The following is a 25,156-nucleotide window of genomic DNA, read 5'->3' on the forward strand; positions in this document are numbered from 1 at the left end:
GACTCCTGGCTCTAGTGTCCTCTGGCCGTGTGACATCTGAAGGACAGCTGGAAAAACCCTTTTGTGGTTGGAGCTTCATTAAAAAGTAGAAATAATTTCTCTGTCACCGAGTGGCTTTGAGGAGAATGAAAGAGACAGAAAACTTTCTAATTGCTAGACCTGAGCCTTCAACTATTCCCCTTTCAATCTTCCAGTTCCCCTTCTCTCCTCGGACAGCGTGGGCTGGTGGCCCAGAAGCACCAGGCGGGGTCACTGTTATTTACAAAGTCCTAGTGGAATATTGCTGAAGCTTTGGAGGAAAATGAGTTCAGGGCCTCCCTCGTGGGGGCTCTAATCCTAAAGTCTCCAGAGAGTCTGTGACAATTAATAAAAAGCCCTCCCAGTGAGCAACCAGGATGGGAACACTGTCCCCCTCACTGCATGCTGCCCTATCCCCCCATAAGCCCTGCACTTTGGGAGATGTTGCCCCAAAACCTACTTGGGCTTGGGAGACACTGGCCTGGCCGGGGGAGCGGGGGAAGTGCCTCTTGCACGGTAAAGGGGAAAGGGGAAAACCCCTGAGGTAGGCTGAAACACTGAGGTTTTCCAGGGCTGGGTGTTAGGGCACCACACCCCTGCTGTTCTGTGTTCACTTCCGGTTCCTGGAACGTGTAACTGTCAGGGGCTTCCTGGGTGGACACTGTTGCCTCAGAGCCAGGATTGCTGTCATGGGAAGGTGAGCCCACCTCCCCCCTCTTCCTTAAATCCCAGGCCAGGCTAGGACTAGCGAAAACCACTGGCTAAGGGGCAAGGACCTCCGCCCAAGCCTGTGAGGGCGGCAGGCACTGCTGCTTTCATGAGGGTGAGACAGAGGCCAAGACCATGCCGTTTGTCCTGGGAGCAAGGTATTGGGTCCTCCCCGCTGCCTCCAAAGCCTCCCCTGCCTCAGGGTTCCATCCACGCTGACTCTGCAGCTCTAGGCCTGTCCTATCCTGGTGAGCCACTGAGAATCAGACCCTGACTTTTAGGAACTTAACATTAATTCAGAGAGAAAAAAGGTAAATAAATAATCTCCCAAATATATATTTGCCAACTGTGATAAATCCCGAATATCTATGTTGATGTCGTGGTAGTTAGAATGTAAACTTGAGTTGAAATCCTAAGAGCAATTGCAAAACTAAGCAGAGAAAGAAAAATACAAAACTTTTGAGAGAACCACAGGGAGAAAGAAAGACCTCCAATTTGAAGGGCAAATGGCCTTGCCCTCGGAGAGGTCCTCTTTGTATGAGGTGTGAGCCTGGGGCTCTGAGGCCACTTCCCCCAGACCAGGCCAAGCTGGCCCTGGGGCCCGTGGCTGCACAGGGGAGCTGTGGGCTCCAGGAAGAAACGCCTGGGTTTGAAGGTGGCACCCCTACCTGCCAGCCAAATGCACAAACAGGTCAATAATGCCTCCTCCCCGCCCCCCCCCCCCAGTTGGAAGATGAGGGTCACCTCCCTTACACTCTTTCTAAAAATCACTGGTAAGAATATCCTCAGGAGAGGATTAACAAAAAACAAAAAAATTAGATGGCTTGGTGTTGGAGCCTCTCAGAAAACACAGACACACACACACACCCTTAGTACAATCCCTATTGACACTCTTCATTTCCAAAGTTCATAAATGATCTCTGGAATGAGAACTCTATGTATATAGATATTTTAAGTAGTATTTTAACAGTTTTATTGAGGTATAATGTATATAATAAAAATCATTGAATTGTACACTTAACATAGGTCAACTTCATAGCGTCGATTTTTTGATGCATCTGTACTACGGTTTCCTCTACCCAACTGTGACAAGGGCTTTTGATACCAAAGCCATGCTGTTTCTCAATAGAGCTGGTGAAAACCTCCAGCCGAGTAGGGAGATGTCTTGTCTGTGGTGTGAAGGTCCCTTTCTCCCCATATTATTTTGAGCAAGGGTCATACCTGACCCTCTTCCGTTGGGTCAGGGCCCTTATGCTGGTGTCACAGTTAGTTATGAGCCTTTGCAGCCCGTCCATCACATCAGGTGACCCACATTGACTTTCCAGCATCACCTCTTTCAAGTTGGGTGATCCCAAGCCTTAGTTTCCCCAAGTGTAAAATGGGAATATCTATTACAAGCCTGGGTTCCAGACTGGCTGTGCCCCTAATGAGCTATATGGCATGAAATAAAGGGGTGGAGCTCAAAGACATTTAAGTATTTTCTACTCCTTGGAATCTTTCAATGCCTAGAATGTAAGGACTCCAATTTCCAAACAAAAACTTTCTTTTTCTTTGTCTCTAAGCAGCTATTGTCCCCAAACCACCTGCTTTTTGACCTAGACTCCAAAGTCCAAGTCCCGTTTTGCCCCATGAAAGAGTGATTTGAGAACTGTTTGAGGGTGTAAATTTTCTCAGCATTACAATCACAGAAATACCTGGGATAAATGGCTTGGTGCTGACCCACTGTGAAAATGTATGGCGTTCAATTATCTTTAGCATTGTTCCCCTCTCACCAGTGGAGCCTCAGCTTCTAATCCTGGGACAATAGGCTGACCTGGGGAAGTTTTGCTGCACACAAAGAAGTTCACCAAGAAGCCACAGGCCCTGACCCCCTGGGGAGAGCGACTTTTCCTTCACTTTTCAGTACATACAGCATCTTTCTCTTGACATTTCCTTCTTCACATCTCCCTGGAAAGGACCGAATAATGACAGCTCAGCTGACATTGGTGTAGAGAATCTGAGGATAGAATGATTTCAAGGGCCAGAGACTCCAGTGGTCAGTGTTCATGGTCCTCACTGGGTGTGGCTCACTTCCGATATGTGTCCATTTCTGGGAGCAACTCTGTGGTAGTGACTCTAACACAGGAACACACCTCTTTACCCGCTGTCCTGTCTACCTCTCTCCTTGCAGCCCAGGATTCAAAACAAAAACTAAAGCTGGCCTTTCTCTCCGGTTGCCCACATATGGAAGAGACGCACAGGATTCAAACCACAAAGCAAGCCTGTGGAGAAGTGACCAAGTCTTTCTCCCTCTCTTTTTCTCCTTTCTGGCTCTATGGTTCCAGGGAAACAAAAATCACATAGGAGGAGTTCCTGGGAATCAAACCATAAGCCTCAGAAGGTTGGCTTAGCTCATGAATCATTAGTTCAAGTCTTTATTTTTATTTTTATTGCTCTGAGAAATAAAAGGGTAATATGCAAATTGTCCCCTCAACCAGGAGTTCAACCGGGAATTCAACCATGGGGTGGGGCTGGCCAGCCAACCGTCTGCAGCCCTTCCTCCCAGCCGGCTCCACCTGATCACCATGATCGGGGCAGGCCGGCTGGACCCCACCCGTGCACAAATTCATGCACCAGGTCTCTAGTCTAATTATAATTTAAATTGCAGGAGAGCTCTGGGCACCTACTAAGTGCCTCGCACAGAAGAAAGCAAACGTAGAAAGGTCATTTTGAATGAGCAGCTGACAGTCCCTGTGATGAAAAGCCCAGACCTTACACCGCCTTTCAATTCAGAGGGGATGGTGGGTCTTTTCCTCTTGCTCACGTTAATCCTACTGGCAAACATTTTTAGGGGGACAAAAGAAAAGGGTATTTGAATGTGCATCTGCCTCCAGTGATAAACAATAGAAGCTGGGAGTTGGTCTTGGAGAACAGCAAACAGGAAGTTCATGGAAGTCATTAGGATATTGGGGGAGGGTCAAGAAGCATGGGAGGCAGCTCAGGTAGTTTGTTCCCTTTGCATTCCTATATGTGAAGGTGAATAGAATTAGCTTCTACTGGGCACCTGGCCTCACATCTACAAGACATTATTATCGCTCCCATTTAGAGATGAGAACCATGGGACTCAGGCAGTAAAGTCATTGTCCTGGGCCTGAAACCCAGGGTCTAAACACAGGAAAGAAAGTGAACGTAGACATGCCATATGCCAGCTCTTTCTGTCACCTAAGCTGGGCTCATTCTGCCGCAGGACACCATGAATGGCAAAGTTCCGTGTGGGTCAGCCGGAGGTGTTCTGGTTAATTTTATAAAAGTTGGGCAAACAGCTCTCTGGGGGAAAAAAAAGATATATATAGATAGATAGATATACATAGATAGATATAGATAGATATATATACATAGATATAGATAGATATAGATATAGATATAGATATAGATATAGATATGTACTTTTATATATTTGTACTCATGTTTGTTATAAATTTTACAGCTATAAAGGACATATCATATATAATTTATAAATAATGCAATATACCATATTTTGTTTTGTAAATTTCCATATAGCTTGTTGATCCTAGCAAAATGATTTCATTGATTTTTGCTGAACTCTTACATCTCTAGCCAACCTATAGTTGCAATTGACAAGTGAATATAGTTCTGACATCAATAGTGATTGATATTTTCCTGTACATTCATGGAATGTACAGGAAAGAGGTGTGCCAGAACAGAGGTGTGACAGAACCTCACTGGCATGTCAGGATGTGAGCAACTTCTTTGCTGAATCAGAAAATACTTTGAATACTGGGGAAAAAATGTTTCCCGTGTTTGTGCTATGCATGTTACAGCTACAGACAACACAATTTTAAATTAAATCTGCTTTATTAACATTCCCTCCATCATTTTCTTAAGTTAGTCTATCAACAAAGCAAAAAAATCACACCTTGATTCAGAGCATGTGCCAATTCCTGTGGTGTAAATGTTCCCACAATGGCCACACTCAACACCAGTAGGAAGTCACTGGGTGTGGAATTGGGAAGAATACACAGTCACTCACATATTTCTGTCATACAGATACCGAAGACAAACAGCACCCAGACTGCAGATGAAATAGCAAAGTGCAATAAAATAATTAGGAAGCAATGCAGTTTGAGAGTTTATTGCCTTTGTTTGTAATATAATTTATTCAATTGTAATTTTATATAATTTAATTTTTAACAACAGCTGTGTTTAATTAACAACTGGCTTTCAAAATGAACCGTCAGCTCTCCTGCACAGCCTGAGCCGCTCCAGCTCACCAGTGACCCGGGGTCGACCTTCCCCTTCCCCTCGCAGGTGCAACACTGAAGACCCCCGTCATTACCCACTCCCTGTTAAAAACCCCCAAGCTTTTCTGAACACTGTGCTAGTACCAGTTGACCTTGGGAAAGGTATTTGACCCCAAGATTCATTTCCTTCTTTGTAAAGCCGAGATGGTCATACCTTCATCATAGTGTTGCTGTGGGGACTGGCAGAGTGACAAGCACTGTGACTAGAGGGTACACCTGCTTGGTAACTGTGAGCTCACACCCTGGTCCTCCCCGTCATACCTTCTGGGGCTCCCCACCTGGGCCAGGTGCACGGAGAACAGCTCCAGCCCCATTCACTCTTTTTGCCATTACCTCACCCAGAGCCAACAGTGACCAATGGCCTCTGGTGAGCACAGTGGGCACCAGGTTCCACAGTAGTAAGTCTCAGGCTCCGCATTAGTAAGTCCCAGGCTCTTCAGGTGTGAACTCCTTTGATGCTCAGAGCCGTCCTGAGAAGGGAATGTTATTGGCTTCACTTTGCCAATGGGGACAGTGAAGCCCAGAGGCACTGAGTCACTTCCCCGAGGCCACATGAAACCTGCCCCACTTGACCTGCACACAGATTCCAGGGCCTCTTGCTAATGCAGATTCCAGGCCTGCAGGGCCTAGGAGGTACCTTGGAACCTGCATTTCTAACCAGCTCACAGGGGATGTGCTGGTCCAGGGACCACACCTTAATGAGGTGCTGGACTGCCTAGCAACTGTCAGTCTCATCTCTGTATCGATGAGTCTATGTCTGTTTTGTTTGTTCATTCGTTTTATTTTTTGGATTCAAGACCTAAGTGAAATCATATGGTATTTGTCTTTTTTTGACTTATTTTACTGAGCATATTACCCTCTAGGTCCATCCATATTGTGGCAAATGACAAGATTTCAGCCTTTTTAGGGTTGAGTGATATCCCATTGTGTACATGCACCACATCTTCTTTAGCTTTTAATGATTTCTACATTAAGCAGAGATTGATTTGGTGAGCGGGGCTGGGAGAAGGAACTGCCACAGGCTCAGCCACTGTTACTAGGATAATAACACCTCCCCTGGCCTCCATCACTCCCCACCCTGAGGTCCCAGGTCCCAGCAAGCATCCATGCCTGCCTCGGTTACTACAAAACTTCCCCAAAGGCCTCCCTGCTCCTGCCTTGCCCCCCAAGGTCCCTCTGTTCTCCACCCAGCAGTCAGAGAGCCTACGGGAATATCACCATTGTCAGGGTGTTTCCCTATCTGGGACTTGCCCTGGCTTCATGCTTCTGTGGAGTCCAAGACCTCCCAGTGACTGCTGGACTCTCTCACCAGCTCTTCTCTCTCTCCCAGAAGTTTTCGAGTCACCTTCCCAATCCGTCCCAGCACTCACTGCTGATCAGCCACGTGGCCTCCCTGACTCAACCCCCAGATGAGCTTCTACTTCCCAGCTTCGTCCACCCCCAGCCCCTTAACCCCCACCCACTAGCCACCACCAAACCCCCTCAGTCCCCGGGCCTGGGTGCTCTTGCTGCAGATGCCCCTCAGCTGACCCCACAGCTGACTCTCCCAGCTATCACCTGCTCAGCAAGGCCCCTGGACCACCCCATGGAACAGCCTCCCTGCCCACACACCTTTCTGTTGATCATGATTGCCAGCCTTCCCCTCCCCAAGGACCAAGATCCTCTTCTGTCTTATTCCAGGCAAGAATCTCTGTTTTGTTCCCTGATGCACCCCAACCACTGAGAACAACTCCTGGCCCATGCTATGAACTCAGAGGGGGGAAATGTATTGTTGCATTAATTGTGATTAGGATTTCCAGCGCAGATATTTATTGAGAACTTAGTACATTCCAAGCACGGTTCTTAGCATTTTGAACACATTATCTCATTCAATTCTCACAATGCTCTCAAAATATAGCACAATCTCAACACCCCAGGGTCTAGTGATGCTGCTACCCAGTCTCTGGGAGCACAGAGGAGGGGTGTGTTAAAATGATTAGCTCTCCGGGTTGGATTAGTTTTTGGTAACTGCTTTGCAAACCAGTGTCACCAAACAACACGTTAAGATAGTTCTGCTGTGGCTCAGAACACATCACAGTGGGAAAGTAGCTGGGTACCAAGGACAGCACATAAGCCCTGGGGTAAGCCTGGGATCTTGGCCACTCTCCGTTTCCATGACACCCATCATGATGCAGTAAAGATGGGCCTGATACTGGATCCTGGCTCCTGCACTTAGCTGTGTGGCCACAGGCAATGTACCTGGCCTCTCTGGGCTCCTTTTTCTCCATCCGTAAAGTATAATGTATCCACAGGAATGACTGAGAAGAGTGTCAACACCTAGCGAGATCTTAGGTTGCTTTGTCCATGACCCCTAGTTCTAGAGCAGCCTTGGGCAAACTACGGCCCGCGGGCCGGATCCAGCTGTTCTATCCGGTTCTCTTGCTCTCCCCTCCGCTCCTTTACTTTGAATTTATATTAGTTCACACAAACACTCTATCCATGCTTTTGTTCCAGCCCTCCGGTCCAGTTTAAGAACCCATTGTGGCCCACGAGTCAAAAAGTTTGCCCACCCCTGTTCTAGAGACTGATTTCAAACTCACGCTTCTTCCTCAGACCATGATGTTGGACAGATCTAGTGTTCAGTTTCCACTCTATCTCATCACCTCTGTGTGGAACCCTTCCTGTGGGCAGGGCCCTGCACTAAGAGCTGGGAATACAGAAATATACCAGTGTATTTTTTCAATAAGGGACACAGGCAGGATTCTTGGGCCCTCTCAATACTCCATTGCTGATGACGACGCCTTGCCACGCTAGCAGTCAGCAGCTGTGCGTCGCAGCAGGTTGCCTAGGACCAAACCAGAGAGGGTCGGACCTGCATTGCCACCATGTGCCCACCATCCAGATATCATTGCTGACATGTACACATAAGGAACTGTTTGACATTGAAACGGGGACTCAGAACTGTTGGACATTGAAATTGGGACTCAAACATTTTTTGTTATTATATGTTTATTTCTAGTCTGCAGAGGCAAGATTTTTTAAAGGAAAGAAATGGGGAAAACAAATAGATACAGAGGCAAAGAAGCATTGAATAGACTGTCAAACTACAGTGGGAAGGCAGGGGAGGTTGTGGGGGGAGCTGTAAGAGATCAACCGAAGGGCTTGTACGCATGCATATAAGCATAACCAATGGATACAAGACACTGAGGGGGGGGGGCATATAAAGGCATGTACTGGGGGGTAGGGGAGGCCGGGGGGGGAGGTCAATGGGGGAAAAAAAGGAGACATATGTACTACTATTTGTAATACTTCAAACAAAAAAAATAAAATAAAATAAAATTAACCTCTAAAAAAAAAAAATACTCCATTGCTGAGAGGCAAAAACAAGATGATCTGGAATGAAAAGGCTTATGTAGGTGCTAATCTGTGGACCTCCTCATCGTGGAAATTCTGGGACATGGGGGCTAATACTATGCTGCCTTCTCCACTTACAGACACGAATCTGAGGGACCCGGTTTTTCCCAGGCCAGGCCATTTGCTCCCGATGGCTGCCATTGAAGTGCAAAGTGGGGGCCATAAAGAGGGGACCGGGGAGGCGGGGAGGAGAGGGACCAGACCATGGACAGCCTATGGGCCATGTGCAGGACGTGGACTATAGCTGCAAGCTGTAGAAACACTGGATTTTAGAATGAGGACTGGGCCCAGCCGGTATAGCTCAGTGGTTGAGCATTGACCCATGAACCAGGAGGTCACAGTTTGATTCCCAGTCAGGGCACATGCCGGGGGTTGTGGGCTCGATCCCTTGTAGGGGACGTGCAGGAGGCAGCCAATCAATGATTCTCTCTCATTTTTGTTCCTATCTCTCTCTCCCTCTCCCTTTCTCTCTCTGAAATCAATAAGAAACATAGTTTTAAAAAATAAAATAATAGAATGAGGATGGTGGCTGCAACATGGCAGACAGGTGGGAGGAAGTGAATGGAAGTGAACAGACTCCTGGGGACGGTGCTAGACATTCCCAGGGGAGAGATGGTGCCGCTGAACCCAGTGGCTGGCCCATTGCAGGCCTACCCCTCGTCTCATTTCCCTGCCCTGCCTTGATTCCCTTCCTTTCCTTGGACCTTCTGGAGGCAGAAAGTGTGGGACCTGGAGGTGGAGAAAAGGATATTGCTTTGGGGCTCATGCTCTGGAAGCCCCCCCCTGCATATACCCATGAGGCCCCTCCCTGGGTCCCTGCAGAGCACAGAGAAGACCCACTGCCCCTTCACGCCTGGGTTTTTCCTGAGTGTGCACCAACCAAGCACACCCAAGCTTTTGTTTTGAGAGTGGTCTTAAAAATACATATATTGCTTTTTTTCATGTCGTTTTCTATCAGGCTTCCAGAGTCTTTCAGGCGTGACCATCTATAAATTAAATTCCGCTACGAGCCCATCAATGGGCCCATTAACTGGGTGATTCACTGTGGGTATTGTGTTCGCTCATTATGTGCATTGATGGTCTCTGAGAAGCTGCATTTCCCTGAGAGCCAAGACAGAGAAAAGAAAGCAGAAAGCATTTGAAAAGATCAAATGTGAGGCTTCTATTTTTGGGCTGGGAGGGGACGAGGGTTTCATTTGTTTTCTTTTGCTGAATGAAATTTTAAACAACAAAAAAAAAAGACAAAGAGGAAAGCATGGTGGTGGAGAGTAACTGGACTTTTGGGGGCGATCACTTTGTAGTGTATATAGATGTCCAATTAGAATGTGGTCTACCTGAAACCTGTAGTAAAGAAGAAATATAAAAAGAAGCTTTATGGGGTTTCTTAAAACCTAAAGGACTCAGGATTACTCTCTTGCTTCTTAAATTAGATTATCTTTTTCTTTCTCTCCTCAAGAAGATTAAAAAGAAACAGGAGAATTTATTTAGAAGGCGCATAAAAAGGCTGAATTCGAAGACTAGCTCTGGGGAAGCCAAGGCTGAGTGGCAGGACCTCAAGCCCCACTCGCGGAGCCAGAGCTCCGTGTGGCTGGTCAGCCCTCCCACCTCCCTGGGCCGCGGTTTTCTCCTCTATAAAAATGAACAGGTTCCGACAGGTGACGTCGATCTTTCCACTGAGCTCCGAGCTCTGAGGATCGTTAAAGCTCCAACTCTGGCAAAGGAAGAAGCTAAATCCAGACTCCACCCTCCACTCTGCATCTGCAACCCGTGGGCAGAGCCTGTCTATTCTGGCGTGTTCTGGGTCCATTTTCTGCCTTCATAAACCAGAATGAGCCATCCCCCTGGAGGCTCCTGACTCCACCTTCTCCTGCACAAAATTTTCCTCGGCTGCCCTTCCACTGAGAAGAGAGACCGGAACCCAGAGTTAGTGGGACATGTGTGCACCATGGGTGACTGTGCAGGTAGCAACCCCTGGATCCATTTCTAGAGAGGAGCTGGGCCTCTCTCTGAGTCTGGCAAAGCTGGAGGAGGGACCTGAGGGACAATGGGAAGAGGGGGTCAGTGAGGGGCTACCACCCGGCCATGTGTAGATCCAACAGGCAGCCACCAGAGCTATGCCCACAGGAACATCAGGTTCAGGCCAGGTGGACACGCCTGAAACTGGGCAGCCATTCAAATCGGGAGTAAACAAAGGTAGGACACTGAGGAAAGCAGATGTGACAAGGTGCCCGCTCAGGGTGGCTCAGTGATAGAGTGTTGACCTATGAACCAGGAGGTCACGGTTCCATTCCCAGTCAGGGCACGTGCCCAAGTTTGCAGGCTTGATCCCCAGTAGGGAGCATGCAGGAGGCAGCCGGTCAATGCTTCTCTCTCACCATTGATGTTTCTGTCTCTCTCTCCCTCTCCCTTCATCTCTGAAATCAATAAATTTTTTTTTAAGGAGCTGTGACAGAGGGGATCCACCCCTTGCTCAGTGGCTTGGTTCCCTCTCACATGGCTGCCACCTTCTCTGTCTTTTCCTCCTGTGTCTCTAGTCCTAATACGATATCCAGCACATGGCAGCTACTCACTAGCCATTTGATTTGAGGCGGGCTCCAGGGTCTGCCTCCCAGCTTCAACTCAGGTCAGTAAGGGACTCGAGTCAAAGGGCTTTGTTCCCATGACCAGAGACAGCCTTTCAGAGGCTTTGAAGAGGATACAGAATGGAAGGGGTCCAGGATGGGGCTGGGGGCTTAGGAAATAGGCTGTCACCCAAAACCCCTGGACACCACAGCCTCGCCAAGGTGACACATAGAGTTAACCATCATAAAGGTGTGAATGGGTGAGGGGTGGTAATGAAAACATCTCATTGTGGCCCACTCAGTACTGAGTTCCTCGGGAAAGAGTCACCAGCTCAAACCTTCAGGGGCCGGTTAGCTAATGTAAAAATGTAAGACAGTAGGGAGTGAATGGTTGGGCTTTACGAGCTTGAGAGAAAAAAACATATGTGAATATATTCAAATTCAAACTTTTTTTAAAAAATCTGTGAGGCAAAGAAGGCCGTGTATGCCTTTTCATTTTTCTGGGTTCCGCAGGGCAAACACTTAAAAGGTGTCCGGTATCCAGGCTATTACGTGTCAAATCCCCAAGAAATTGAGCTTTGCTCAGGTGTGCAGGGAGAGTGCTAAGCATTTCCTGTGTTTAAAAAAAGCTGTGTACAGAACTATAACCACCCTTACCGCTTAGGGACCAAATGAAATGAACAAAATAGGTGTCAATCACTTGGAGAAGTTGTTTGTGACAACTGATGTGGTGACTATTTTAAGGGAGTTAGAGGTACAGCATTCAGCTGCAGAAATGATTATAATGGCCTCTCCCGGGCAAGAGTTGGAGAACCAGTTTATTCTGGTATTTGCTGGAGTCTTCCCGAATTAGCTGGAAAACTTTCAAAAATTGGCCTGACATTTCCAGGAGTCATAGAAGTTTAAAAAGTAGGCTGCAGAACGATTCTAGCTGATTTGGTTTGTAAATTTGCAACAACAAAAAAATACCTTCTGGATGTTACAAAAGAGTCATCTCTACTCATACTTCCACTTTGAGTGTGTGACAATATGTGTGGCCCCCAATTATCTCGTCTCCTGGTGCTCATGTGCCTCTCTGTAATTGCCTCCTCTAGTTGTAAGCAAGCCTGAGACTGCTTCTAAACAACAGGATTTGGCAAAATTGATGGGATGTCACTTCCATCATTGCATTCCGTACGATTGTAACTTTCCCCTTGTCTCCTTGGTGTGCACATTTTGATGAAGCAAGCGACCATGTTAGGGAGGCCCATGTGACAAGGAACACAGGGCAGCCTCCAGCCAACAGACAGCAAAGAACTGGAGCTCTCAGTTCAACGAGCCCCAAGAATATGAATCCTATCAACAGGCAAGTATCCTTAGAATCAGTCCTTCCCCTGGTGAACTTTCAGATGAGACCCAACCTTGACCGACACCTTGATTACATCCTCAACAGAAACACTACAATAGAGGACCTAGAGCCAGGCTAGAAAAAATGAGGACAGAACTAATAGTGAGCAATGCTCACAGGAGCGAAGAGGGAGGGACAGAATGAGAGACATGCGGGGATCTATTGTTAGGGTCTGGCAGTGATGTGGGGGCAAGATGCCCAGGTTGCTGGTTTGGAAACTAAGTGGGCAATGGAGCCACTCACTGGTGAAAGGGCCTGGTTCCACTGGAGGGTAACCAATTAGAAAGGCCCAGAAGATAGTTGGATGCTCATGTCTAGAACTTAGAGGAGAAATCAGAGTGTAGATATAGATTGATGAATCAAATTCTATCTGTATTTTAAAAAATGAAATAATACAGTGATTAAATAATTTTGAAATCATGAAATAATTAAGAAGTGAATGAGAAATAAGAAATGACAGCATCATATTTCTAGAAGGCCAGTTTACAATGACAAAATATATCACAACAACTCACTCAATTTTCTCTTCATCCCATTGCAGTCCACAGTCTACACACAAATCCTGGATGGAGAGTCTTAGGCTATCTCTAGGCAGTTCCTGGGGCCCTTTATTCAGATGAATAGTCATGCACGTCCACGGAGGGCCCACTGTGGGCCAGGTACTGAGTCGGGCCCTGGGGAAGCCAAGCCCTGCAAATCTCTGCCTTCATCAAGATGATAGGTCAGAAGGCTTCTCAGACATGATTATAGCTACAAGTTGAACAAAAGTGAAATTTCAGTTCAGAGGAGTGCTGTGTGGACCTGGTCTCCCACTCGGGGAAGGTTTCTCTGAGGATGTGACGCTTGGCTGAGCTGAGAGCATGAGTCAGGGGGAAGGAAAAGAGGACAAAGGGTATTTGAGAAAGAGAAAACAGTGCCCAAAGGAGCCTGGGGGAGGAAGTAGAGATAGTCCAAGAGGAGGCAAGTTTGACCCAAGTGGAGAAAGTTGGTAGGACAATTAGTCAGAGGCACTGACCAGGTCAAGGGGCCCTGGGGAGGACAGTATCATCAGTAAAAAGCTCATGAAACACCTGTAAAAGAACAGGAAATATATCCTGCTTGGCTCATTAAATAAGGTGTATAATAGTGATGGTCTGTGATAATGCATGCCCTAATGAATTTCAACAAATCAATTGGACTTAAAATAATTTAATCTCTCCATAGAAAATGCCACAGCAAAGTATCTACATTATATAGGAGTTCAATAAATATTGTTTGAATCCAAGTTGCTATTGTTAAATAGTCTGCCTTCCTACACCGATGATGTTTGCTAGCCTGGGGTCAAATTCAGCTAACATAAGAAAGCATCTAGAACATTCCTTGGCCCACAGGCACTGTCCTTGTTTGACCATGTGGTGAAGGAAAGATGCTCTTCATTTTACAGAGCAACATCATGGAGACTCATAGAGGTCGGGGGGGGGGGGTGTCCCACAGTGACCCTGCTGATGTGGGGAGCAGGCCATGTCCTCATCTTGACTGGAGCACCTCTTCTATCTCATGCTGCTGCCCCTTGAAAAATAAAACTCATACATTAAAAAAATAATAGTAATTCAAAGTAATTGAATTCCTTAAAACACGGATTTTTTTTAACCCTAATGGAAATGCAAAGACAAATTTGGAAATATGTGTGAGATGTTAAATACTGAAATCTGACTGGGTGGTTGTTTCTGTGAATGAAAGCACTTAATTTGTTTATTCCAGCTTCTTACTATTTCCTGACTATGACCTATTTTCTTTCATCCCAGGGGCAATAGAAGGGCAATGACAGAAAGATCCAGTGATCTGAAATTCCAGAACTTCGCTCTGCTGAAAAATAGGTGAGAATATTTTCTTGTTGATTAATATAGGAGTGAAGAATTTGATTCTGTGGCAATGAAGCTGACCATCTCTATCTCTATTTCTCTCTCTTTTACACACACACACACACACACACACACACACACACACACACACACAGTCAATGTGATAGGACAGCATTGCTGGCAGTGATCTTCGAGGTGACATGAAGGGAAAGGAACTTGATGTGGCTGACCTGCCGGCATGTGTGTGATGCAGGTGTAGGCTGAGAAGACCCCCAGGGCTATTTCCATCACCCACCCAGGGTTCCAAACAGCCCAAGAGACGCCACTGAGTGGGAGCCTTCCATTACCCAGCCGATGAATGATTTAGATGATTCATGGGTGGGTCAGGCCCAAGTCCACTGCCAGGTCTCAGGAGCAAGGAGACTAGAGAGAGCCACCGCCTCTATGGTTTCTGTTACTGAGCAATTCTGACATCAAGACTTGCACAGGCTACTGAGAATACAGAGAGGAAAGAAAATCCTGGCTTCAAGGGGCTCACAGCCAAGTTCCAGCTCAGAATGGGGACGAACGTGATGAAACCACTGACAGGAGACAGATCCTGAAGTCAGGTCCAGCTCTGTTGTAGACCAGCGTCTGGGCAACATCCACTGCTCAAAAGGGGTGCGGGTCTCCCTGTGCCTGGACAGAACTCCCTCACCACGGCCTGCAAGAGCAGTCTCTGTGCCCAGAGGTGCCTGGGGGGTTCCATGTGCTAGACCAGTCCTTGAATCCTAATCTACTTCAACTCAGATCAATCGCCAGACGCGCGTTCAGTTCCTACTATGTGCCAGGCACAAGGACCCTTCCCAGGGCCCTAGGATTCACTTGGAGAAGTCGCTCTCCTAGGCAGAGGGAGTGGATGCCTGCAAGACGGAACCCGTGAAATATTTTCAGACCACATTAAGCCAAGGAAAATTTGTGGCTGTTCTCAGACTTCTTCAATGTTTACATTAAATCCATTTAAATAATGCATTTTACATCCATTTTTCTTATTTCTTGACAATAGTGAGCGATGGGAGATGGAAGGGCTCGAAGCCTTCCTTCAGATGGAGATGGTTGTGGCAATTACAGACATCAAAGTAATATTTACACTCGCATTTGGGAGGAAAAAGAGAGAGCGGCGCTTTTTTTTTTTTTCCTGAAGCAAATTATTTCGGGATGTGTCACAGCACACTCAAGATATATTAAAAAGAGCAGCAGATGATGTTTCTGCAACCTGTTCCAAACCATTTATAAACTCAAGCTAGAAAAAAAAATCCCCCGCATCCATACAAATCTCTCTACCGCGGCATATTTTATAATGAAAGTATCGTATGAATATAAATTAGTTTTGAGATAGATAAATCAAATCAAAATGTCTGAAAACTATATATTTGGGTCTATGGTCTTACTTGAATACCTATGGAGCCGATGTTCTCGTTCTCCATACGAATGATAATCATCAGCGTGTGATGGTGGTGAAGGTCGGGCAGGGGTGCTGCCGGTAGGCAGAGCTGTGGGTTCATGAGAACTGGACTGAAATGCCCGCCGACCCGCACCCTGGCTGGGCAACCTCCCCACACAAGCCTGTCTCCATCACAGCAGCGCGTGTATTTTAGAGAAGGTATTTGAGAAATAATAAGCAGGCCCAGCCAGCGTGGCGCAGGGGTTGAGCTTCAACTTAAGAACCAGGAGGTCACAGTTCGATTCCTGGTCAGGGCACATGCCCAGGTTGCGAGCTCAATCCCCAGTGTGGGACGTGTGGGAGGCAGAAGATCCATGATTCTCTCTCATCGTTGATGTTTCTCTCTCTCACTCCCTCTCCCTTCCTCTCTGAAATCGATAAAAGAATTTTACAAACAGTTGAATGAAGGCCTAATGTGCACCAGTTACCGCGAAAGGAACATTGACGTTTAATCCTCACGACAGTGCCGTGGAGTAGGCTTAAAACGATGAGATTTCAATAAGAAGCGGCTAAGTATACACTCCTTCTAACTAAACTGAGTATGTCCCTAGAGCAAGAAGTGCTGTAGGGGCTCCAGGGAGGGACAGTCCAGGGCCCGGCAGGGCAGGATCCTGAGGACGTGGGAGGGGCCTCCCCCAGCCAAGGGGGCTTTGAGGGTGTGAGCTTTTTATAGTTCTGGATGCTACCAGACACTTCCAGCATTTTCCCCAGGACCCCTTCAGAGGATTTATGCACCGAATTGTTTTTAATCCTCACGGGAGGATGTGTTTTTATTGGTTTTAGAGAGAGAGAGAGAGAGAGAGAGAGAGAGAGAGAGAGAGAGAGAGAGAGAGAGAAGAGGAAGAGGAAGAGGAAGAGGAAGAGGAAGAGGAAGAGGAAGAGAAAGAGAAAGAGAAAGAGAAAGAGAAAGAGAAAGAGAAAGAGAAAGAGAAAGAGAAAGAGAAAGAGAAAGAGAGAGAGAGAAACATCAAGGTGAGAGAGAAACATCTATCCGGTTACCTCCTGTATGCCCCCTGACCGGGGCTAAAACCCACAACCTAGGTATGTGTCCTACTAGGAATCGAACCTGCAACCTTTTGGTGAAAGGGACAACACTCCAACCAACTGAGCCACCCGGCCAGGGCCAAATATTTATTGAATTAAATAGAATGTAAAAAAGGAGATTGTTCAAACGAGGAAGCTTCTTCTTACAAAGCATGAGCCCAGTTTTCACTTAGGAAAAAGGAGCCTTGACCCGACTCCACCACCATGTGAATTTCATCTGCCTCAAAGGAGTACAGCCAGCATGTCAAACTCGTGGCCTGCAGACCACATGCCTTGTTTATTTGGCCCGTGTTAGCCTTTGAGTTTGACATGCTTGGAGTACAGGCTCGGGAGACACCCTCCAATCTTGTGTCTGTCACAAAAAACAAGAGAACCGATTTCAGGGGTGTCTACATGGGATGTGGAGCGGGTTCCCGCTGTGTGTGGACTGCAGGCCGTGTTGGGATAGGACGGGCCTGGGTTGGACCTAGGCCAATGGTTGGCAAACTCATTAGTCAACAGAGCGGCAAACCGCAGCTCACAAGCCACATGTGGCTCGCGAGCCGCGGTTTGCCGACCACTGACCTAGGCGGTCTTACTCTTGAGATGCCCCTCTTATCTGCGCTTCCCTGGACATGTGTGCCTTCATTCGCTCACTCATTCACCCTCATCCACCATGTTTTCGTGTACGGGCCATGTTCCAGGCACTGTATTAGGCCTTGGTCTCCCTTTTAGGAGTGGGTGCCCTGGGCAGGAAGTTTGAGAAACTGCGCTGTACTCTGTTCTGGTTATGTGAGCATGAGCTCCATTGCCCAGATGCCAGATGGTCAGGGGAGGTCTTTGGTGGTCACACTCCCTGTCCCTGTGGAGACGTCACTGCTTCTTACTGAGACTGTTCTACCCCAGCCTGCCCTCTTCAGGGCATCGCAGCGGCTCTCACGTACCTTTCTGAGCCACAGCTCTGAGCATCCCTATCCACCCCCTGGCGAATGTGCACACTGCCCGCAGCCAGCACAGCCCTCCGAGATTACCCCTTCTGCTCTCTCCTCCCCGGGCACCACCATTTCCCAGCTTGAGCTTCCACAGCTCCCTGCTGCAAACCCCACTCCCTCCCGGTGGGTGGTGGAGAGGAAGGGGGTGGGACCTGCCCTCAGACAGGCCAGGTGAGAAGGGACGCCATGGAGAACTCCTCAGGGGTGCACCTGGGCCTTCACCTACCCTGCAAAGCGAAAGGTGACATATATATAGACATCTTATATATTTCTTTTATTGATTTTGGAGAGGAAGGGAGAGGGAGAGATAGAAACATCAATGATGAGAGAGAATCAGTGATCGGCTGCTTCCTGCCCGCCCTCTACTGGGGTCAAGCCTGCAGTCCGGACATGTGCCCTCGACCAGAATTGAACCTGGGACTCTTCAGTCCACGGGCTGACACTCTATCCACTGAGCCAAACTGGCTAGAGGAGGGGTGGGCAAACTTTTTGACTTGAGGGCCACAATGGGTTCTTAAACTGGACTGGAGGGCCAGAACAAAAGCATGGATGGAGTGTTTGTGTGAACTAATATAAATTCAAAGTAAAAGAGTAGAGGGGAGAGCAAGAGAACCCTCCGCTCTTTCGGCTCCATGGGCCGGATAGAACAGCCGAACGGGCCGGATCCGGCCCGCAGGCAGTAGTTTGCCCATGGCTGGTAGGGCCAAGCGAAAGGTTTAATTCCCGGTCCCATTGGGTGCCAGCATCCCAGGATGCCCTAAAATCCATACGCCGATACTGCCCACTGGAATCGCCAGGAGGGTTGAGTGAAGTGACTTACGGCGCACATTCAACGACAGAGAAGAAGGGAATGGACTTATATTAAAACTGAGTTTAGCAACTCTCAAAAATGCCAACTGTCTTCCACACATTCTAAAGCGGTCTTCTCATGTCAGGGCAGGATGGATGAATATTCTATCAGGTGAGCAGTGAGCCAAAACACGCCCCCAACCCTGTTCACCTGGGAGGCCCCGAGAGGGGAGAGGGAGGGAGGGAGTGGCGAGTGAAGTCACCCTGGCCGTTTCCTGGGGGCGTTGCTGGCGCATGCAGGGCCTGCGTGGGGCCTGGGGAGACCCAGAGGGGCCCCCATGCAGCACAGTCAGGTGGCGAGGAGGAATTAGTCCCGGTGCAGAGAGCACGACCCTGGAGACAAGACAAGTCCCGTCTCTATGGCGCTAGGACAACACACCTTCCAGACTCGGCTCCTGGATAAGCAAAACCGTGTGCTGCCTCTTCCTCAGAGCCAGTTCCCCTGGGCAGCAAGGGGAGGGAGGGCAGCGGCTCCATTTAGTGGCCTTTAAAAACGGGAAATGGTTAAACATACTAAATTCCTAAGAAATAGTAAAAAATTTTAAATAATTCAGAAATTAAAAGTCTTTATTTGTAAGGAGCCCTAACTATTGGAAGCCACCAACCTCTGAGGTCTGCTTTTGTTATCTTACATCCCGTGACCGCCCCGCCAACAGGTGGACGCCCGGGACACAGAGGAAGACCTGCCTCCCTCGGGCCCCCAGGGGGAGGCAGCAGGTGGGGAGAGAGCTTTAACTCGGTCCAGCGTGGCCTGGCACATTGCTCGTTATGGATGCTGCTGAGGACAGAAGCCAGGGTGCGTCCCTGCCATTCCCGGGCACGGGCAGCTGCTAACACGTGGGCTCGCTTGAACCCAGAGAAAACACATCCCATCTTCATGAGGTTTGCTATTGCTAGCAGCATCTTTCATTAATCACCCCGGCCTGCCAGGCTGCAAAGTGTGTGAACACAGGAGTCTTTTCAGAGAGCTTGTCAGCTGCCCTCCAGCCAGACAGGACTGGAGTCCAGGAGGCCTCCCCCGGCCGTCCTCCCCAGCCCCAGGGCGGCACTTCAGCCTCTCCTCGCTCCCCTTTGCGGGCTCAGCGAAATCCCACCGCCTTCCCTGCCTTTGCTGCCTCTGCTAGTTCACTGAGCTTGCATGACGCACGGAGAGCCCTGGGGTGCAGGTCCTGGAGGACTCGCCTGTGCGTGAGCGCTGTGGCTGTGGGACCTGGCGGGGCGGATGGCAGAGTGGGTCAGATAAGCTGCTTCCAGGCGCCCTGACAATCGGAATCTCCCAGACGCAGAGCCTGTGGTCGAAGTTGCTGCTTGCTCAAGGCTTGTCAATAATAAGGGATTTAGAGTCGGACAAATCCCCTTCTGCCTGGCTCTCACTGCCCCACTTTGGGGAAGGCGCTTCATTCTCTGCGCATCAGCTGCCTCTGCATTGTGGGGAGCCCAGCCCGGCCTCCTGTGGACCCATGGCCCCTCGGAGCCACTCCGTTTAGGGGGCAAATGACCTCACTTCTGCCTCCAAGAGCCTAAAACTGAGAACAGCGAATGGGGTCACATTATCTGCAAGGTGCTTTGGAACATAATGGTCTTTGATTCCAAACACCAGGTGAGGTCAAGATAAAAAACAAGACGGGATCCTGATTTAAAGCCAAAGTACCCTAGGAGCCTGGGAAGATGGGCGTGGTGTCCCAGACCCCGGTGCAGGCTCGCACGCCGCTCGGCCAGGGTCACATTAAGCTCACTGCACAGTGGGAAACACACACCTTCCATTTCTCGTGCATGAGTTGCACGTCCGGGAAGCCTCTGAGGCCTTCATCAAAGACCCGATGTCACGAAACAGGCCGTGTGTTGAAAGTGTCAGAGAGCTCCCGGGCCCCAGATTAATGGTCGGCGCCTGGCTGGCTGGTTTACTGTTAATTTCTGCAGAATCAGGCAACTTGGAAGGATGCCAAGAGCTAATAACCACAAGGGTTCGGAGCCCGCAGCTGCAGGGCTCCTGCAAAGTCTGACTGGCCGCTGCCTGCAGGCCAGGGCCCGGAGAGGGGCGGGGGCCAGGATTCCAGGGCTGGTGTCCAATCCCCCACTCTCTGTAGGACAGGGGCAGGTGAGGGGGGCCCTCTGAACCCCCTCTTTCCTTGTCTGGGAACTTGGAACAGTAGCAGCTACCCCGCAGGGCAGCGGCAACAGCGAGAGCTGGAAGTTGGACTCAGACTGAGGTCTCCTGGTTACCAGCATCTCCAGGCCTCACTGTTCTGTGCCCAGTGTCCCCGCCGCCAACCAGGCCTCATAAATATTTACACCTGCGTGTATTGCGATGCTCAGCTAATTGCTCCAGTGACGCACTCTGAGAGCCTCGGAGGAAAGGCGCGATGCCAGGGCCAACGCCAGGGCCGGGTCGTTAGAGGCACAAACGAGGCGCTCACAGAAGCAAAGTCCTCCAGAGCTTCGCATGGCCCCAGGGCGGTTCAGATCTTCGCTGACGTCAGGGAAAGGTGCTTCCACAGCACGCTGTCCAGGGCCAGGGCCGGTGTGGTGGCCAGGCAAAGAGCCCCTTGGAAAACAGCAAAGACCTGTACATATAACTTACCACAGAGGAAAGGCAAATGGCCCAGGACCGTTGAAAAATTATTATAATAACAATAACAATTCAATCTCACTGGTCATCAAGGAAACCACACAGGAACAAAGTGCCAATAGGCAACCCTGTTTTAAAGGATGGATGTCACAGTGGTGAGATGCCAGGAGAAGGTCTCTTCTCACCTGTGGGCTGGAATAGGCCCTGATGCAACCTGCCAGGAAGGCCCTGGAGATCGATGTGAACAAGGGGTGAGACAGCCCACATCACTGTCCCCTTGGTTGCCCCAGATGGAGGGTCTCCATGGAAATACGCAGCCATGAGGTTAAAAATGCAGGCACAAATACACATTGCAACCTCGCTCACAAGAGTGAAAACTAGCCAGACCCTACCCGCCCCTCCAGAAATTACACAGCCCGGAAACATGTTTGTGAATAACAGTTAAAGATACCCAACCCATTGTTAACATCCAGATCCTGCACAACCTTGTATGCTATGCTCATACATCTGTGTATTTGAGTGTGTGCACACAGCCTCACACACACGGGCACCTGTGAAAAGGAGTTTTGCCCAAACACTGCCTGTGCGGCTGGTGGTTTTCTGCCGCGTGCATTTTTCTCTTTTCTATATTCTCTGTCCTGAGCTGTTTCTTTGGGTCTAGGACAATACAAATGTTGAGAAATCGTTCCGTAGGTTGACCTGTGAAACGGCCCGGATGACCGCCCTCCCCCCACTTCCCGAAGGTCTGTGACCCATGCTGCCAACTGACACTGACCTGGCTTCTCTGTTCTGCCCTAGGTCATGGCCTCGAGTCAGCAGCGCCGCAGGTGAGTCAGCACGGGCCTGTCAGACTCTTCCTTTCCTCCTGGTGTTTTTGTTCTTCAGTAACCCCATTGGCCTGTTCTAACGACAGGAGCACGTATGGCCTTTCCCTGTTCTCGCTCCCAGGGGCCAGCCTGGCCTGTGACGTCCACGGCGCTGGGACCAGGCTGAGCAGGTGGGAGCCTGTCTCTCCACCTGGCAGCTGTGTGGCCTGGGGTGGGGCACAGATCGCTCCGGCCTGAGTTCCTTCGTCTGTAGCGTGGGTAGGAGTCTGCCTAAGACAGTATTGTGGCTACTCATGAGTGTTCCCTCAGCTGGACTTGGCTTCTCCCCAAAATATGCATCAGGCAAATGGGTCAGAAACCATACTCTGCTTCTCTGTGTGTCTTCTCGGAGCCCAGCCCTTGGTACTCGGTGCTTATAGGGGCCCCTTCCAGTGTGACTAAGAGGATGTACTGTTCCTGTTGGAGCACCCTAATTTCAGGGAACCCAGCCCAAGTGGCTCGGTTGGATGAGCACCGTCCTGTGCACGCTGAGGTTGCCGGTTCAGTTCCCAGGCAGGGCACTCACCTGGGTAGCAGTGAGGAGAACAGGAAGAAGTAAACTAAAATCACAAGTAGGAATCTACATAAAAAAATGAGCACCCAGGTCTAAGCCCTCCCAGAGAACATGTGATCAGGTCCTAACAGAGGACCTGTGTTCTCTCAAGGTCAATGCTTCCAAATTATACTAGAGTTTGGGTCTCAAATGTACCCCATCCCACCATCCCCACTCAGAGTCCTGGGGAGACTGTAGAAAATGTTAAAGGGGGCGGGGCCTGGGCATGAAGTTGCTCATTTGATGCTATGGCTGGTGAATTATAAACCCCAGGACCTGCATCCTTCCCTTCTACCTTGCTGTTCACCTGCAATAAGGGAGACAGAAACTGGCAGGTGAGTATCCCAGACCATCAACAATGTTCTAGAGACTCGAGCAGGGAAAAGAAAACAAATCTAAACCCCCCAAATGTCCAGTGAGATACAGCTGCCCAGGCCTGCCCACACGCACTAGAGTGCATGCCCTGCCCAAAATTCTCAGCAGCAAAGCACCCCACCCCCGCACGCTGGCAAACCACGGCAGGTGTCTGTTCAACTCTAACAGAACCCCTACAACTGGGATGCACATGGCGATTGACATCAGAGATGGCTTGTCACAGGGGCATGTATTACATTCCCAGGTGCTTTTAAATTGTCTGTGATTTTCTTTGCCGGGGGATTAGTTAAAAATAATGGTGGGGCATCCATATGAGAGAATGCTGTGTAGCCATTAGAAATGATGATGCTGAAGCATGTTCCCTGACATGTCTGTGATAGCATGCAGTTCTATGAGAGCAGGCAGGAAAAGAGCGTGCACGCAGTGTGACCATATATGCATGGACTGTAATGTGTGTGTGTGTGTGTGTGTGTGTGTGTGTGTGTGTGTTTAGGGTGATTGTCTTGGTATGAGAAATTATGGTGATTTTCATCCTGTTTTACTTATTTGTATCTTAATTTTTCTATAGTAGTATATATTTTTAATATATTTTTATTGACTTCAGAGAAGAAGGGAGAGGGAGAGATAGAAACATCAATGATGAGAGAGAATCATTGATCAGCTGCCTCCTCCCCCCCCCCACCTCCACACACACACACACACACACACACACACACACACACACTGGGGATTGAGCCCGCAACCCAGGCATGTACCCTGACTAGGAATGGAACCCTGACCTCCTAGTTCATAGGTCAATACTCAACCACTCAGCCATTCTGGCTGGACAGTAGTATATATTTTTATATACTAAAAACTATCCAAAATTGAAAAGGATTCCAGGGCTGGAGAAGACAGGCATGTATTCAAACATGACATTCTGTCAATACCAATACCCCTGTGAGGCTGATATACAGAGAACAGCGCCATGCGTTTCCATAAAATAAACTGAGCTTTTCTCCTGCCCCTGAATAGAGAATGAAATGGGAGAAGATAGCCCTACTTAGAAAGTGGGTCATTCTGTCTTAAGTCACCATCCACCGTAAAAACCCTGGTCGTGTTGAGTCCATTAATCAGAGGAGAAATTTCATTTTGTCCAGAAACACTTGTTTTGTTTTGCTTTTAGTTTTCTAACAAAAGCAGTCTGGAAGGTTGTTTTTGTTGTTGTTGTTTCTCCACTTTTAAAAGAAAATTGAATGATTTTAGAACTAGAGGAAGAAAAGGCAGGTGTGGAATATGTGAGCAGCTGGTGCCGCCTGCTGGCCTTTTCTGGATCTTGCAACACTTGCATCAATTTAGCAGAGGCCTGGTGGACAAAAAGAAATTCAAAAGTTGACAGTCTAATTACTGGGAAAAGGTGTTTACCGATTTCTGGTAAGCCAGGCAAAGATTTCAAATCACCCAAGATTGCTAAACCCCAGGATTAAGAATTTTCTTCCAAATTCCATGTGTATCAGAATCACAACACTGAGAAGTGCATGTTCGCAAGCCCACCCATGGTTTATGTTTTGGCGGGTTCATACCAAGACCAGGAATCTTTCATTTTAACAAGGTAATTCCAATTCAGGTAGTTTTAGGGTGGTTTCTTAAGTCACTGTTAGAAGCAAAAAGAATCTTTCAGGATTGTCCCCACCAAGAAGCTGCCATCAATTCTCTGGACAACAAATGTCTTGGAGAATCTCGTTTGAATTTCTGGGGATCTCCCAAGAAAGAGAATGACAAGCAGCTGCCTGGCCTCTCACCACTCCTGCATTCATTTACCCGCTCATTTAAGCAATCGGTGGTTCTTCATCTCACAGATACTAGAACCAGTTTGGGGGACAAGCACTCTTTAAAAAAAATAAAGATAAAATGTCCCCAAGGACTCAGCAAGTCTGAGATTCTAAGGCCATGCTTTACAGGTGAGGAGATTAAGAACTAGAGAAGGGAACTGGATTTCCAAGGGCCACCCAGTGAGAACATTAATACTGTTCTCCCAACTCACCAACAAATGTAGCTTTTTCTGCGAGTGTGGACTGTTTGTGCTTGACATTTACAACTCACAATCTTCAGATAAGGAGACTGTGTTTCAGTAAATAAAATGGAAATGCCCAAAAGAGCTAAATGACTGAGCTGGTAGATGGATAGATAGAAAGACAAATAGATAAATAGATGATAGATAGATAGATAGATAGATAGATAGATAGATGATAGATAAT

The 25,156-nt window shown here is 48.4% G+C and overlaps 1 protein-coding gene across 1 annotated transcript in view; it reads left to right on the forward strand.

The window, feature by feature from the left end:
• Positions 1–8,956: 8,956 nt before the first annotated feature.
• Positions 8,957–25,156, forward strand: part of CLNK (cytokine dependent hematopoietic cell linker) — a gene marked incomplete at its 5' end in the record, with an annotated part of 90,490 nt that continues 74,290 nt past the window's right edge. Inside the window, 3 exons of the mRNA XM_080656097.1 lie at positions 8,957–8,967; positions 14,153–14,224; positions 21,924–21,952. Coding sequence (XP_080512223.1) covers positions 8,957–8,967; positions 14,153–14,224; positions 21,924–21,952 — 112 coding nt within the window. The remainder of the gene's footprint in view (positions 8,968–14,152; positions 14,225–21,923; positions 21,953–25,156) is intronic.

Source organism: Plecotus auritus (assembly GCF_963455305.1).
Source record: "Plecotus auritus genome assembly, chromosome: 1".
In the NCBI taxonomy this organism is placed as follows: domain Eukaryota; kingdom Metazoa; phylum Chordata; class Mammalia; order Chiroptera; family Vespertilionidae; genus Plecotus; species Plecotus auritus.